We start from the raw sequence: 16,310 nt of genomic DNA, 5'->3' as shown, positions 1-16,310 counted from the left end.
AATATTTGTTTCTCTTTACCCTACATGCCAATAGAGTTAAATTAGCACATAATTCGGAACTTATTTACTGAACTAGAGTAACACTTATTTTTTAAACTAGAGTGGTGGTAGCAAATTACCTTGATATGTTGACAGATTTGTTGTCTCTTTGAGGAGTCACGGTCGAAGCTGCAAAAAAGGGTCTGCGAGCCAGAATGCATGTAAAGAGTCAGACGAGAAGATATCTTGGCGTGGATGTGGTAGAAGTGGAACTAGCAGGGAGATGAAAAGCTAGCACGACGACATGGTTATCTTGCGTGGCTGTGGTTTACGAAAATTTAGATACTTAAAGATGGGCCTCTTTTCAGGGTTGGGATCTATAGATCCAATTAAACTGAAATTTTGCTGTGGGGAGAAACTAGAGTACCCCAAGAAAACCCACTTTCACTGGTAGGGCGCCGAATAAACGACCCTACCAGTTCCCAACACTGAAAGTTAAATGGCATATATGATTAGATATTTGAGTTTTCATTCAGGGCGTGAATAAAGTTGTACAGAGAGGTATCACTGCCTTGTTCGTGGGGTGGCTGGTAGTTCTGGAAATTGACTTGTTATTTGTGTACGATTACATGCTTTTTTGTAGTATTGTGATGTTAGAGAGATTAGTCTTGAGGGCGGGGGATGTTGCTTGCTTTCTCGAGTTAAGCAGTCGGTGTGTATGCAGGGAGATGATTGGCCAGTCGAATGGTGGGATTCTGGACTTGTTGCAGTTTTTTAGATGATTAAGGGGTGCATTTACCGTAATCATGTTTCCGTATTTCTGTGTTCAGGCGAATGTATATCTTGTATTTAATAAGAACAGCTTTGGTTCTGCAGCTCTTGACAAAACTACTGATTCTCTTTAGATAGAAGATTCGTTTGTAGACTTTTGTGAGAATGTTTTTGAAGTGATCGGTCCATGTTAGTTTTCAAATTGATTTGTTTTTCCTGCAGATTTTGCATTTGAAGATTATGGCCTGAGTTTTAATTGCATTGAGCGCTACCCGTCAGGTGTTACACCAGGTGGTTATACTGTTAAGTGTGGATTGAACTTTCGAGGTCGCTAACGGGGGTTCATGTGACATGCTCCATACTGCTCTGTCGTCAGCATATTGAGATACATTGGTGTACGTTAATTTCGGGAACGGAATATCATTAACATATTAAAAGGGGCTTAGTACAGAACCTTGGGGAATGCCTGCTGATAGGTGAATGGTGTGAGATGTTGCATTGTTAATTCTTACTTTAGCTGTTCTGTTGTCTAAAAAGCTTGATATCTATCTTGTTAAGGTGGACAGGAGGTTGAACTGATGGAGTTTGTACTTGAGGCCTTGATGCCATACTGAGTCGAAGGCTTGTCACACATACAGAAATAAGCCCACCGTGGTGTGGTTTTTATTAAAGCCTTGTATGATGGATTCAGTTAACCTTACTAAGTGATCAGCGGTTTGTCTATTTCTCCTGGAAGCGTTTTGTATTTTGGAAAGTAACGTGTTACTTTCAAAATATCATGTGATACGTGCAGTATTTACCTGTACTATTGATCAGGCTGATGGGCCTGTAATCTTTTGGATTATTGGATGCTGGGGTTGTTTTAGGTATGATTTTTATTATAGCAGTTTTACATTGGGACGGGTAATATCATGAGTATAGTGAAAGGTTAAATAAGGCTGCTAGATGATTTATAAGTAAAGTAGAGGCTTTTTTAAGAATGATATTCTTGTGCCATCTTTCCCTGGGGCAGTATTTTTCAGTGTTTTGATTGCTAGCCTGATTTTGACGTGTGTAATTGGTTTTGTGAGCAGCTGGATGTGTGTAAGATGTTCACTGTTTTCGCATGGTAGGGAGCATGGGAAGTTGGTGTTAAATAACTTTGCATTATCTTTGATAAAATTTTGAATTGTGCAAAAATGGTTGTTATCGAAGAGTGGCAAGTTCGGAGCGGTGAATACCTGTTTGTAGTATTCGGCTAGTAAGTTAGCTTTTTTGAGGTAGGATATTGCTGTACTGTTGTCTAGTTTTAGGTTGCGAATACTGTTGTTAGAGTTGTCATTGCACATGTTTTTTAATGTTCTCCAGAATGTTGCGGGATCTTTGTGTGAATTGTCTGGTGATGCACATAGCTCAGACCAGTTGTGTTCTTTTTGTTCGTTAATGCGACACCGGATATGGTTGTTAATCCATTTGATTTTGGTTTTAGTGGTGGGGTCGTGAGAAATAGTGAATTGGCGTCTGAGTTTGCGTCTTTTGATAATTAGTGAGTGGACTGCTTTGGTGTGTTTTCACAAGTTTGGATGATTGTTGAGGTAACGTTTGGGAACTATTGTGTTTATTTTGTTTGTTACTGTGTTGGCTATGCTGGATAAATAATCATCTGTGGACCTGGGGTTGGTAGCCTGCATTGCCATTTCTGATAAATTGTCGTTGATAGTTTGCCGAAATGAGTCCCAGTTAGAGGCAGAAAAATCGAAAATTCTGGGCGGGTTGATCATGGTTTAGGGCAGGTACTGTGGGTGGATAAAGATATGGGGATGTGATCACCACCTATGGTATTATGCACTCTGAAATTCTGTATTGAGGGGAATATGATTGTTGTGTATAGACCAAGATCTAGGATGTCCTGACTCCCATCATGGTGTGTATGGGTTGGGGTATTGTTGTTACCTGAAATGAGATTATACTGGGAAATAGTTATTCAGGATATAGCCGTTCCTGTTGTTATTTCTACAGTTATAATTGTACGTGGGTACCAGTTTATTACTTGAAGAAATAAATTTACATCTAGTATGGTGGAAGAGAAGTACAAAATGCGAGAATTGCCGTTTTTATTCTATTTGGCTGTTGTATTATTGTTCTATTTGGCTGTTGTATTATTGCTAAGATGTGTTCGTTGATTGAGTTGAGGTTAGTTTCTGGGAATGATACACTGAGTTGTTTGATGTGTAACACGGTGATACCTCTACAATTGAGACCTTTAGGTTTAGAAATACAATTGTAGCTTGGCAGGCTAAAATTATTATTGTTGTTAAATAGTGTTTCACTAATAAGTACTACATGGATATTTTCTTTTTTACATAAATTAAATAGTTCATACTTTTTTAGGTTTAAATTGCCCTGAATGTAAACTGCTAATTTATTTAACAACATTATGTTTTTGTTGTCTTCTATGATCCTTGTAAACACCTGATCTCTAAGTCCCTGAATGTCATGCAGCTTGAACCCAAAGTAGTGGGGAGCGGATTGACGATGTCTTTAATCATCTCATCGGTGCTGTGGAAATCATCTGACATTATCCTCATGTGTGTGTGTGTGTAAAACGTAAATGAACGTGGCAGGGGTTTAGTTTAGAGAGAGAGAAGTCTGAAGAATTCTCTGTCCAACTGGAGTAGTCAGGAACATTGTGGTTTCTCTTTGTCCTCTCATGTAAAAAATTATTGAAATTTACATGGGGTTTTTGCCTTTATTTTATGTTGACTTTTTTAAGGTGAAAAAGTAAAGTGGTGTATGTGAGAATGACATGAAAGAAGGGAGAACTGGACAAGGACAGCATAAAAGAAGTGAGCCAGGCCTTGACCCGTGGTCAGAATAACCTGGCGGCTGGCAATTTGATTTAGAATTGACTGGAACTGACAAAACGGCTCTTTTCAGGTCTAGGCAAGAATGCTGCCTTCGCTGGGATCTACAGATCCAATTCCAGAGTTTTAGCTGTGGGTGGAGACGGGAGTACCCCGAGAAAACCCACTTTCACGGCCTGGAAGCCGAAAAATTTACCCAGACTGTGCCCAGAAGTAGCTGGGAAAAAACACAGGAATAAAATAAAAACTGATAGATTATGGCAGTTGTATATTTGAGGCTGGATATCAGATGACTAGGAAAACTGCCAGCTGTCGTCTTGTAGATCGGGTAGGAACTACAGGATGAACTTGCGTTTACACTTGAAGCCCATTGGTGATAGAGAAAAACATGGTCTTGGTGGTGAATCAACTGGATGTTCTTCGAAGGTCTGGGATGCTTTGTATCTTCTTGTAATTTTGGTTTGTGTTTTCTGAGTGATGGTAGTCTGTTTTTCTGTTTGAGCTGACGTGTTGATAGTTATCTTATGAATAGTCTGAGTCTGGCTGGTAGTTGAACTTCGTGAAACTGGAACTGAAGTCTGGCATGATCTATCACTATTCTTTTTTGGATTGTTAAATCTTGGCATGCTGTTACCAGTGGGAGTTGTCGTTTTCAGGGTCGAGTTGCTTGTATCTGCATTCGTGTTTTTTCTAGCTGATTCTGGACTCGGCGGTATTTCCGTAGTTTCCCATTGAAAGTTGTCCGTTGGTTGTCTATATTGTTTGGGTACCTTGTTTCACCACGAGTTGAAGGGTCGGCGACGTGGGCGTTCGGCTTTAAAGTGAAATATATGGTAGTAACATCCATGACGTAAAATACAGTCAGCACTGTACCACAATGTTGTCACTATCTTCATGATGTATGTAAGTAGATTGGTGTTTCTGGAGAAAATTCGATGTATAGCACATACCTTGGACTGAATTTGAGATTCTATGGCTAGTTTGATTTCTTCAGGTTGTATGAATGGGTCGACTCTTTGAGGAATACTGAGTAAAGGCTGACAGGACGTTTGGTAGGGGAACAACTAACTTTAAATTCAGTGTTCCATGGCTGGCATAGATAAACTTGGTCTGCGATAGTGGCAGGCTGAATGAGAATTCCGCCCCGACATAGGATTCAGGACCTGGAAGGTTTGATGATTGCCCCTGGCTTGGCTTGGGCAATAAATGTAGCAACTTGTAGCGATGTGAGGTGCATCATCATCATGGTAGTCGTTTTGGTTTTAAAGACCCTCAAAGGCAAACCAAAGGCACTCAGAAACTTTTGTTTCTCTTTAGCCCCACACTTGTTCAACGATATTTGTCTTGAAGGAATAGGTTGAGGAGGAAGAGAGTTGAGAGACTGGGGTTGCTGAGTAAATGGAAGTTGGACTGTTTCGGTGGGGATGAATTATACTTAGTGTAATGTTGAGAGCCTAGTAAGCTGGGAATTTACTTGGGTGAAGCAGAGAGATCCAAACTGAGGCACGCCATGCATTTTTCCAGAAATTGTTGGCGTAAGTAACGATAGATGAGAGAGAGAGAGAGAGAGAGGGGGAAAAGAAAAGAGAAGAAGGAGAAGGTGAAAGAAAGAAACTTAATTAGTAGGGTGTTTTTATCTTTCTTTTATTTTGACTCTTTTTAGGTGAAGGAGTGAGGTTGGTCATAATACTGATGAGCGAGACGAAGATAGCACCAGAGAGACCAGATTCCAAAAAGCAGATGTCAAAGTAAATATAAACATGAACATAAATGCGAAACGACCCGATTCAGGGTATGGCAATAATATTGTCTTGGCTGGGATCTAAAGATCCAATGCCTGAGATTTGGCTGTGAGGGGAAACGGGAGTGCCCAGAGAAAACCCACTTTCGCAGGACAGGCACTGAAAGATTTGCCTGTCCTGTGCTCGAGATCTAAAAAAGAAATACATATTATATACATAAGGTTTATTCTTTATGTACTTTGTTGTGTGATTTGTAATTGCTGAAATATGTTGTATGGTGAAATATATTTGGTTGGTGCACTAGTTAATTTACATAGTGATGCAGTTTGTTTTTGTGTTCTGCTTTTAAATAATATTTGTATGACATTTCTGTTAGTCTTTTTCTAAGAGTTGGTAAGTTACTGATTTGGTGTATATAGTTTACGGGAGTGTATGGTGGTAGTCTGTATGCTGCTCTTAGTAGTTTGTTTTATTGTACTTGGATTTTCTGAACTGTGTTATTTGACTTATTATATGTGACTTGACATCCATACTCTATTAACGGATGGGTGTAAGCATTGTATATTTGAATAATGGTCTTTGGTGAGCAGTTTGAGTGCTTGCTAGTTAGAGTCATTAAATGTGAAATGTGTTTTCTGATTGATGAGTGTATGTTGTTAACATGTTTTTTCCATGTTAGTGTTGTGTTGAACGTGATGCCAAGGAATGTGATGTGTTTGTTCATGTTAATGGGCATATTTCCGAGTGAGAATTTTACTTTTTCTAGAGTTTTTATTTGTCTTTTTAATTTTCTGTAAAAGGTGATTGCTTGTGTTTTGGTTGTGTGTGTATGTAGATGCTGACGGTCTTTTATATTGTCCTGGTGGATTGGGGAGAGCATGTTGTGATTGGTTGGATTATCACTGTTTGTGATTGGAGGAGAGAGTTCCTGAAGATTCAACCAATGGCAGCCACAGGTTACTCATCTCTAATCCACAATCTCTGTTAAGTGAAGGTTTAATAGTGTTAATGTGAAATGATTCTTTCATTTTTCTTCTTTTCCAGAATTTGTCCGTGTTGATGATTTTAGTTTTCTCCCAGTTTATTTTGTATCCAATTGACGTGGCATGCTCTGCAATGGCTGAATTTTGTGTTTTTATGAGTCTTGTACTATCTTTATGTTCTTTTACTCTTGTTGTGAGCTTTCTTCCCATTTCTCCAATGTATGTATCATTGCAGGAACACGGAATTTCATAGATGACATTTTTGAGTTTCTCTTTGGTAGGCCGCTGTTTGTTTTTTACCAGAATGGACCATAAAGTATTGTAGGATTTCTACTGGACTTCTATGTTGAATATTTTGACTATGCATTTGAGTTTTTCACTGAAATTTTGTAGGTTTGGTAGGTAAGTGGTGGTAACTTTTTATCTTTTTTTTCTGTTCTGGTTTTCTTCAAGGGGTTTTTGATAAATGATGAGGTGTAACCATTCTGTTTGAAACTCTCTATGTCCTTTTTGCATTCTGCTTCAATGGAAATCTTATCAAAAATGTTTTCTGCTCTTTCGTTTGGGCATTGGATTATACCACATTTTATCGAGGTTGGATGATAGGACTGGAAATGTAGGCATCTGTTCGTGTGGGTGGGTTTTCTGTATATTGTTGTGGTTATTTGTCTTGCTTGTTTGCTGATGAGTATGTCAAGAAACGATAGACTGTTTTGTTCCTCTATTTCCATAGTGAAGTGGATTCTTTTGTCTGTGGAATTGAGATGTTCTAAGAAGGCTAGCAAGTTTTCATGACTGTGGGGCCAAATAATAAAGGTGTCATTGACATAACGTCTGTAGAAACTTGGTTTTATCAGTGTGGATGAAAGGGCTCTTTCTTCAAAGTCTTCCATGAAAATGTCTGCTAGGATTGGAGAGAGTGGTGATCCCATGGCTAGACCATCTGTTTGTTTGTAGAATTCCTTGTTGTATTGGAAATAGGTTGATTGTATACAAATGGTTGCTAGTTCCATTATGGCGTCTATTTTCATATCTCTTCTGTGTGGTAGAGAGTTGTCATTCAGCAATCACTGTCTTTTAATGTGAAGGTTTTCTGAGGTTGGAACATTGGTAAACAGATCTGTGACATCAAAACTGACAATAATATCCTGGGATTTGATGCGTAGCTTTCTGAGTTGTCCTATGAAATTTGTCGAGTTTTGTCACTGTGCATTCTACAGAGTTTGATCCTACATACGTTCTTGCTTATGGGTTTAAAGTAGTCATGATAAAGTACTTTTTTAATTGCTGTTAAATCACTGTTTAAGTGCTCTGTCACTTTTGTTCCCTTGATACTAAATGGAATAATAATTTTTGTCAAGATGTGCTAATGCCATGAGTTATAAAGTTCTTATTTTATGTATTTTATGAAAGTCTTGGAATTTGTGATGGAATTTTTTCAGTCCTTTGAAATAGTTTATTTATAGGTTAGTGCATTCTCTAACATAATTATCTTTCTTACAAATTGATGCTGGTTTAAGGAGTCTCATTGTTCTGTTTTATTCCAGAGTTTCTCATTTAGATGTGTTTTCCCTTCTGTATAAATAAATGTCAATATGTGCATATCTGTTCTTTGTACATGGACCTCTCCTTCATCTAATTTCATACTGATAGAATTTTTGAAAAATATAAGTCTTACTTTTCAGTATTGGTGCCTTTCTGTATTTCTGTTGAGCTTTTAATGTTTATATTGTTAAAAAGAAAAAAAAAACACAATCTTCTATTTTTTTGTTACAAATGAGTTTTTATTTCACCTGTCCAACAGATAGGTACGTCAGCTAGTAATACTATCTTTACTATAACAGAAATACAGAACCTATGTAGGAAACTATTTAAGAGTTAAGTTTTACATATGTGGTGGTTTTTATTTCTTTTTCTGTTTATCCTGTAGCTTCTTGATGCTCTGCCCTCTGTCTGCTGAAACATACGTAAGGTTTTGGCTAAAGAAGCAGAAGGTGAAAGGAGTATCTCTAACAAATCTGACATCATCTTATACTTTCCTGGGATTGGTTGGTTCTCATACAAAAAACATTTTCTCTTTACTAGACGTAGAGTTCCCAAAAAAGAATGAATACAAAGTAAGTCATAAACATGCATAATGTTTTAATGTATTTGTTTCATAGACTATGTTTGACATAAAAGCAATGCTATTAGCTTAATGATAATGTGTTTCATACACAAAAGGGTAACCTTGAAAGTAAATAGGCAACATATGTGGTGCCAGATCTGTTTTGCTGAGTAAGCTTGAAAAGTTGCTTGAAGTATTATCTAATCTCGTAAAACACCATCAGTGTGTTAGATGAAAACATCAAGCTCTTGAGGGAATGATATTTTGGATATTGCATGTTGCTTAATATTCCTCATTATTTATGTTTACTGACTTAGGAAAACAAGAAAATAAATTTGACAGGATCTTAAACTAAATAAAACACGGGTTGTATTGGTAAATATTTTCAGTTTCAACAAAATAAAACAAGTTCTACTAGCTGATTCTTTTATTTTGTAATTGAGTTGTTTTCAGTTTTATGTAAATTTTTTTTTTCATATTTTTACACTGATTTCCATGGTATAATCTATTGCCAGATAATTTCAAATTGAGCAATGTGCTTGTTAAATTTTTTAAATGTTTAAGTTTTTTCACCACCACCCTTGTTGAAAATGTATTTATCCTCACAGTCAACTGATTATGGTTGTAAATTAATAAATTGTTTCTATATATCCTTTTAGTTATTTAAGAAACTATCGTAATAAAAATTTTCTACAACTGTACCAAATCTTATACAGAAAATGCACTGTGGTTTAATAGTTAGAAGACCCATTCAAACAAAATATATACAATGCAACTATTCAGACAGCAATTTGAAAAGATTGCTCACTAAAGGAGGTCTAAAAGGGTAAAAACAACCTTGTAAGAAGAGTAAAATATACCTAAGGAAGAAAGGTATCTGTTGATTTAGGCTTACATAGTAATAGAGATACGTGATCTATCAGATTTAACTTCTCTTTACAAGTTTCATATTTCTGACAAAAAACTTCAAAAATTAAGCAAATATAAAAGCTCAAATCAATAATGTCCCTTGCTGAAAGTTTCCATTCATAGTTTATAGTCATTTGTGAGAAGGTAATTGTTTCCAATGAAATATAACAGGACAACAAAAGGTGGGTGGTAACTAAAACTTATCGTCCAAAGTACCTGTTTCAGGCACTATATTGTCCATGAACCAACAGTAGAATAAAATGTAAAATATTTATTGTTTAAAATTAATATAACTACTACTTAGTGAACAAAAAACTTAATTTTTTTCTCTACATTTCAAAATATTAATAATAAACTCATCCAACCATCTTAAGTATTGTATTATTAAAGAGCAACTCCCATGTGTTATTCATAAAACATTTGGACATTGATTCACAATAAATGAAGCATGGTGTAATTCAAGTAAGTTTTTTTTTCCTGCTGTAAAAGTATATGACACTTTTGTATAGAGCTTTTCCAATATTTTCAAATTACATAATGCTATGGATGATTGGTAGGTATAACTAGAATCTTATCATGGTAAACTCATACAATGTTTGTTTTATTTCCAAGTTGAGATCTCTTGGTTATTTTGTGTACTGTTTCCTGGGGCATGTGAACATTTTTTACCCACTTTCTTTTGTTTTAATGGAGTTTTGCTTATTACAAGATGTCATATTTGCTTACTATTGCTGGGATATGACTTGTTTTAAGTCTCTCTCTGGTCTTTGTCTTTGTCTTCTAATGCCAATAAGCACAAGAGATATTTTCACCTTCAATACGAATACACTTTAAAGATGAATACATGAGTGTTTTGTTGGGAAGGGTTTTTATTTACCTTTTTCAAAACTAATAGTTTTTGGTGGCAATACACTGACTAGAAAATGGTGAACAATATCAAAATATGCTACAACTTTATATTGGTTGTGTTGTCATGCAACTTACTGTTTTGCATATAAAATCATTTTGATGTAGCATGTTCAATCCTGTATAACTAAAAGATCTGCATTTATAACAAAATATTTTACTTTGTTGCACATTATACAAAATCTAAGTTGTTGTAAGATGAAAAGCTGTTGCTATTTGGTTAAGAATATCTTGTCATTTGAAAATATTAATTCTGAATGTTCATCAAAAATGTTTCAACATAATTTATAATTTTTAAAAGCAATAAAATTATTAGAAACACATAAACAATTTAGATATTTTTTTATTAAAAGCATTCCAAAATTAAGTAATTCAAATAGCATATTAATAATTGTATCAACAAAGAGGTTTAATATAACTGAAGGAATTTATAAGACATTAAAGCACATTGGGGGTTTAAGTGCTCACAGCTACATAAACTTTTTGATTTCTTTTTCCTTTCCACATGCAAGGCTTCTTGCAAATAGAGGTTTGATTAAATATGGTAGATTGTGCATTCTTACTCTGGTCATGAAATTAACACTTTCTTAATGCATTTGGCCTTAGAAATCATTTTGGGTATGTAAAAGCTTGATGTTTAATAAAAAATATATATATAGCAGCAAAGCTCTGATAGTTCATAACTTAACATTGTCGTTTTTGGCCAATCCAAAGAAGAGAATACTGTCAATGCAAATCAAGATCTTGTATTTTTATACCATAAATATACGATTTTGTGACCCCAAAACATTGTAAATGCAAAATTTGTTTTGCTTGTAGAGTCTGTTAATTTGTAGATCATTTGGTTGATTGTACCAAACAAACAGTTGTTCAATAAGGATTTTAATTTCACTATCATATATAGAAAGTTAATGCAATTTACAAACCATTCTTATATTAAATAGCCTACCTCAACCAATGCTAGCTAATTATTAAAGTCATTATCTTATAACCTACTTAGATCAAAATTGCATTTATATCTGGTTTATTAGTGTATTCAATGGGCAATTAACGGATATCATTTTATAATTTTGCTAAATGTCTACATGTGTAAATATGTAATTGTTATAATTATTACTTGCCTTATCTAGGCTTAAACCTAGACTAATATTAGTGGCATTAAAACATTGCAGGTGTCCTGTTGCTAATTAGTAGGCCTAGAGAGGTCTTAGCAATATTGACTGAGACTTGAAAGCTGTAGGTCAAAGCTATATAATATTTATAATTAATACCACTCTCCAGTGGAAGCACAACTTTCCTCTAGTTTATAGTTCAATAAATTCACCTAATCCAAATACTAGGTTTTGACTTGTATCTAAAATAAATAATAACATTAAAATATGGCCTCAGGTTTATACTTATACTCACAAATGATAAGACTGAAATCTAGATTTTTCTACATTTAGACTACTAAACTCTAAGAATCAGCCTTTTAGTAATACTTGCCTGATGTAGGAAAGCCTACAAACATAAAGTAGACTGTGATAATGTTAGACATTTATTGTGAACGGCAATTTATTTGAAGAGAAAAAATAAATCGATATAGTTATAATCTTTTCCTGATGATTTGTTTTGTTTATTGCCATAGAAATCTCTTCTGACACCTAAAAAATTGAGGACTGTGACTAGATGGCACTTAAAAAGCTAATGTCATGTTCTTTTAGTGTTGTGTGAGTCCTTTATCTACAGATGCCATTTTCTTTTAATAAGGTACATTTTAACCTTTTCCTTAGTGTAATTTGTACACTAGTTTCATATATAATGCTTCTTATTTTGGGCCTCATTGTCTGAATAGTTATTTTAAAATTTCGTTAATAGGTAATGAGATATTAAAACTCATAAATAAATAAACATATATATACATGAAATTATTAGAAACTTGCTTTTATTCATTATTTATTATTATTTCAAATATCATTTTAAATGACTTATAAGTCACTTTAAATTACTTTTAGAAATCAGAAATTGGCTATGCATCAGGTATATTAACTCTTCAGAGCCCTTCAATGCCTCTGGGAAGTGTTCTGCTTTGTATTGAATCACCAGTAAGTATTGTTGTTACTAGTGGGGATTAAATTTATTTTTGAAACTTAACTATTACATAAAAATGAATTGTGTATTACTAACTTAACATAATTGTTACATTAATGCTTTATTCTTGTTCTTCAAATTTCTTTTATCAAGAAATTAAACTAAGTTAATATATTTTGCACAAACTTTGGTGTGTTTCTTTATTGTTATGTATCAGTCATTGATTTTTTTAATAGCTGAGGGAAAAGTCCTACTAAGGAATTATTACCCTAACCACTGTTAATGTTAAACTCTTATTTTTCTTAGGAGCCTAATCTGTACTGAAAAAGAGAGTCTTTTTCTAAAATTAATGCTTTGATAGGACACATTATGTCCTCTCTCATGTATAACTATTTTTGTTAAGTGATGCCCTCTATATGCAATTAATTTCACATGCCTCAATCCTTGAACTCTCACGTTCCCATACTCAACAAAGTTTAATTGCGTCTCACATTTAAATTATCATGCGACAACCTTCCATTATTAATTCATTCATTGGTTGTCATGTTCTACACTAACAGTTCCCCACTAGTACAATGGTAAGTCTATGGATTTACATAAAATCAGGGGTTTGATTCTCCTTAGTGGACTCAGTAGATAGCCCAATGTGCCTTTGCTATATGAAAACACACATTCTACACCAGCAAGCAAGCTGTTTTCCCAACATTGCCTGTAATAATTGATGGATTGTCCATCGACTTCTCTCCATGGAATGCTGCCAGCCACATTCAACGATATGAATGCACAAATCACAAGCATGTTTTCCCAGAATGAATTCAATGGCTCCACAAGGAAGGCCTGCTCCTCCAGTCTGAATTGCTCGTCCCTGGAACTCAAACCTACCTGTCTCCTGTCATACCCCAGAAAGCAACTCTTATTGATTTACAGCCTTTCTCTGTAACATACACCCATCATTCACTATGAAAAAAATTCATCAAGCCCTTGTATGCTTCACAAATGCAACAACACATGCAGTCCATCAAATATAACTGAAGAAGACAGGTTCACTTTCTCACTTTGTTAAGGTTGTTATGCCTTCACAGTCTGCTGCCAATTATATCCTTGCTAATGGATGCTCCCTCAAATACCATCACTTCAGAGCCAAGAAACCTCATTGGAAACCTCTCCCACATTCTACATTCACCACCTCCCATGGCCCTAAATTAACACCCATTGCCTATCAAACAGAAAGAAAAGAGTAAGAAACACAAACAACTTCCATACCAGAAATAGATCAACAGGAACAGTCTACTCAAACGACCACAGCAAGAAGAAAGAAAGGCACACAAACTCCATTGCCATCCCAACCTGCAACCACAGATGCTGCACAATGAACCAGTTACCTACAAGAACTTACTTCCTTTTCGTCCATTAAAGACAACCTACAATTCAACTCTCTAGTATCGAGCTCAGCCAGTGTATTTTGGACAGATCCTGCCACTGATGGCACCAGATCATTCAATTTTGTCTTCAATTCATATCCTCAACCTCAATTCTGTGACCTTTTCACCTGGTCAGATTTTAAAAAACCTCAACTTGGGTCTACAATTCTTAAATTCCATACCCATGTATGTGTGTGTGTGTATATATATATATATTCTTCTTCTCTCCATCTCTTTCACAAAGCCCATCTTAAATATAAATCATGAGTGGGGCAAAAAGAAAGAAAATTTCTGAGCCCACAGGTTATGTCTGCCCTAAGCACTGGCTTGGGGTCAGATAATTTTAAGCTGAAATATGTCTCTTGTTCCTCCTCCTCTATTAGTAGGAGTACGACACACTTTCCTAATACATGTGACTCCATCTATTCGACTGTTCCAAATTATCACTTTTGTATCAAATGCAGACATTTTTAAATTGTACTCTTTTCATATGTTCATTTGTAAAGTAGTGACTTATTGATATATTTATTTGCTATAGTTTGTTTGTTGTTGTAGCAGTTTACCACAATAACTTACTTTTGTTTATTGATTTATTCTTCTCAGCATCAACTTTTGATGTTATTACTGCTACTTCAAATGTCATTATTGAGTTTTTATTGGGGCTCTTGACTGTGGACTTTTCAGCTATCATTTGCTGGGAGATTGATCATGGTAAGAGGTGTCCCAACAATGTTTAGGCTCCTCCTGTGTTATCTGACTCTGTTCATGATGGAGGGGATTTGGACATTTTTCTCCTTTTCCTACCTATGCTGTGAATTCCCATGCTTCTCTTATACCATCTACTAGGCTTAACTCTGCATTTTTGGGTATGCTTTTTCAGATGTGTTCTCCCTTTCCATATTTTCATATGATACTGTTCCTCCCCCTCCTATTTTTTTTTTTTACATGAAACTCATCATTAAGGATTTTTGTTTTTCCTTCTTCCCTTACATCAGGGCTCATGCTGAATATTTAATTTCTCAGTTGAGGAGGGTCGATAGTGTGTCTCATCCTCCATAGACTTCTAATTGTTATGCTCTAATTTATTAGCAAACTGAAAATTCCTTTCTTGGCTTCCAACAGTTGAAGCCACTTTTGCCATTGTGGAAAGCTGTTGGATATACAAGACTATTTAGTATAAGAGTTAATGTTTAGTTCATTTAGTAATTTAATATGTAATGATTGTTTAATTTTTTATAACAAGAACGTTAAGTTAATTATTTTAAAAGTGATAATTATGACAAATTTTGTTTCACGACTTGGTAAGAGTTGTATGTTGTATGTTTATTTTGATTGTTGCAATTTGACATCACTTTGCTCAAACCTGTATTTTTCTCCTTGCCTTAAGTGAGAATTATTACAATATAGCATCAGCACATGACTGCTGGTTGGCTCACGTTAGCGAATGGCTCAACACTATCAGTAATGAATAGAGCAATGAGAAACGCCAAGAAGTGCCAACAAATCACAACATACTAATAGGTGAAGGCTTTGTCAGGGTCAATAAAATGAAGTACCATGAGACACCCACTGGGTGTAGTGGTGTAGCAGTAAAAACTAGTTTAGTATCTAATGACCAGATGACAAAAAAAGTATGTCTGTGTGTGTTAATTGATGTGACAGTCAGAAAGGTTTCCATAGCAAAAATAAAGGTGAATACTTCATACTGTGTTGGAGACCTTGAACCCGTCTATAACTTGATGGCTGGAAATATACCAGGTAGTAGAAGTTTGACATATAAAGAGACAGATAGAAGACTGATGAGGCATGTATAGCCACTATAACATTTCAAGAGAAGAAGATTAAGTAAAATATCAAGCTCTTCAAAGTCTCAAAGTGATACCTGAAATGTAGGTTCACAGGAACTGAAGGAAGCATAGAAGAAAGACCCTTTTTTGTAGAAACATTGAGATTGTGCCTGAGAGAAAATTGAGCATAAGACAAAAGGGAAAAAGATACTTCTTTCTGGCCTTCTGCTTTTTAAGTATGGAATCAAACCTACAAAACTTGTTTTACAAGTAAATCTAAACACATCAAAAGTAGTAAGAAGTACTTTTATAATAAAAAGTCAAGGTTTAACATTTCAAGGTTAGACAGAGAGTCTTAATCCTACAACATACAGACAAAAAAAAACATCCTACAGTGGAAAGGATATTTTGAAGCACAGGAATTTATAAACAGAATGTATTGTACAGTGAAAGTGGACAGAATGACCAAAGTCTACCACACCAATCTGTTGAAAAGCTACCTCAAGAAGGAAGAAGACCTTATGGGGGTCTGTTATTGAGATACATATGGACATGGCAGGTGTGGCTGTCATACCTGCAGAACAAGAAGACAGAGAGGAGATGTACAAGCATAAGTGGAAAAGTAACTGGAAAAAAGAAGAAAGAGGTAAAAATATACTGTGACAGCATACAGATACAGGATCAAGACAAAGATAAGGGATCCTGCCATAGTGAAGCCCAACTGGAGGCCTTATGTGAAGAGATACTGAGAAAAAGTACTAGGAGTATTACTGCAGACCACATGTTGCTAGT

General features: G+C 35.3%; 1 protein-coding gene across 3 annotated transcripts in view; it reads left to right on the top strand.

Moving 5' to 3' along the window:
• The window catches only part of LOC143230926 (pyruvate dehydrogenase phosphatase regulatory subunit, mitochondrial-like), a 102,884-nt gene that overhangs the window by 72,878 nt on the left and 13,696 nt on the right, over window positions 1-16,310 (top strand). For 2 of the 3 annotated variants that reach the window (XM_076465252.1, XM_076465251.1), the window contains 2 exons: window positions 8,249-8,435; window positions 12,235-12,324. In XM_076465252.1, coding sequence (XP_076321367.1) covers window positions 8,249-8,435; window positions 12,235-12,324 — 277 coding nt within the window. The remainder of the gene's footprint in view (window positions 1-8,248; window positions 8,436-12,234; window positions 12,325-16,310) is intronic. The other variant, XM_076465253.1, reaches the window with a different exon arrangement.

The sequence above is a fragment of the Tachypleus tridentatus genome, chromosome 10 (assembly GCF_004210375.1).
Source record: "Tachypleus tridentatus isolate NWPU-2018 chromosome 10, ASM421037v1, whole genome shotgun sequence".
Classification (NCBI taxonomy): Eukaryota; Metazoa; Arthropoda; class Merostomata; order Xiphosura; family Limulidae; genus Tachypleus; species Tachypleus tridentatus.
The sequence above is the reverse complement of the archived record's forward strand: the minus strand, read 5'-3'. Positions and strand labels throughout refer to the sequence as shown.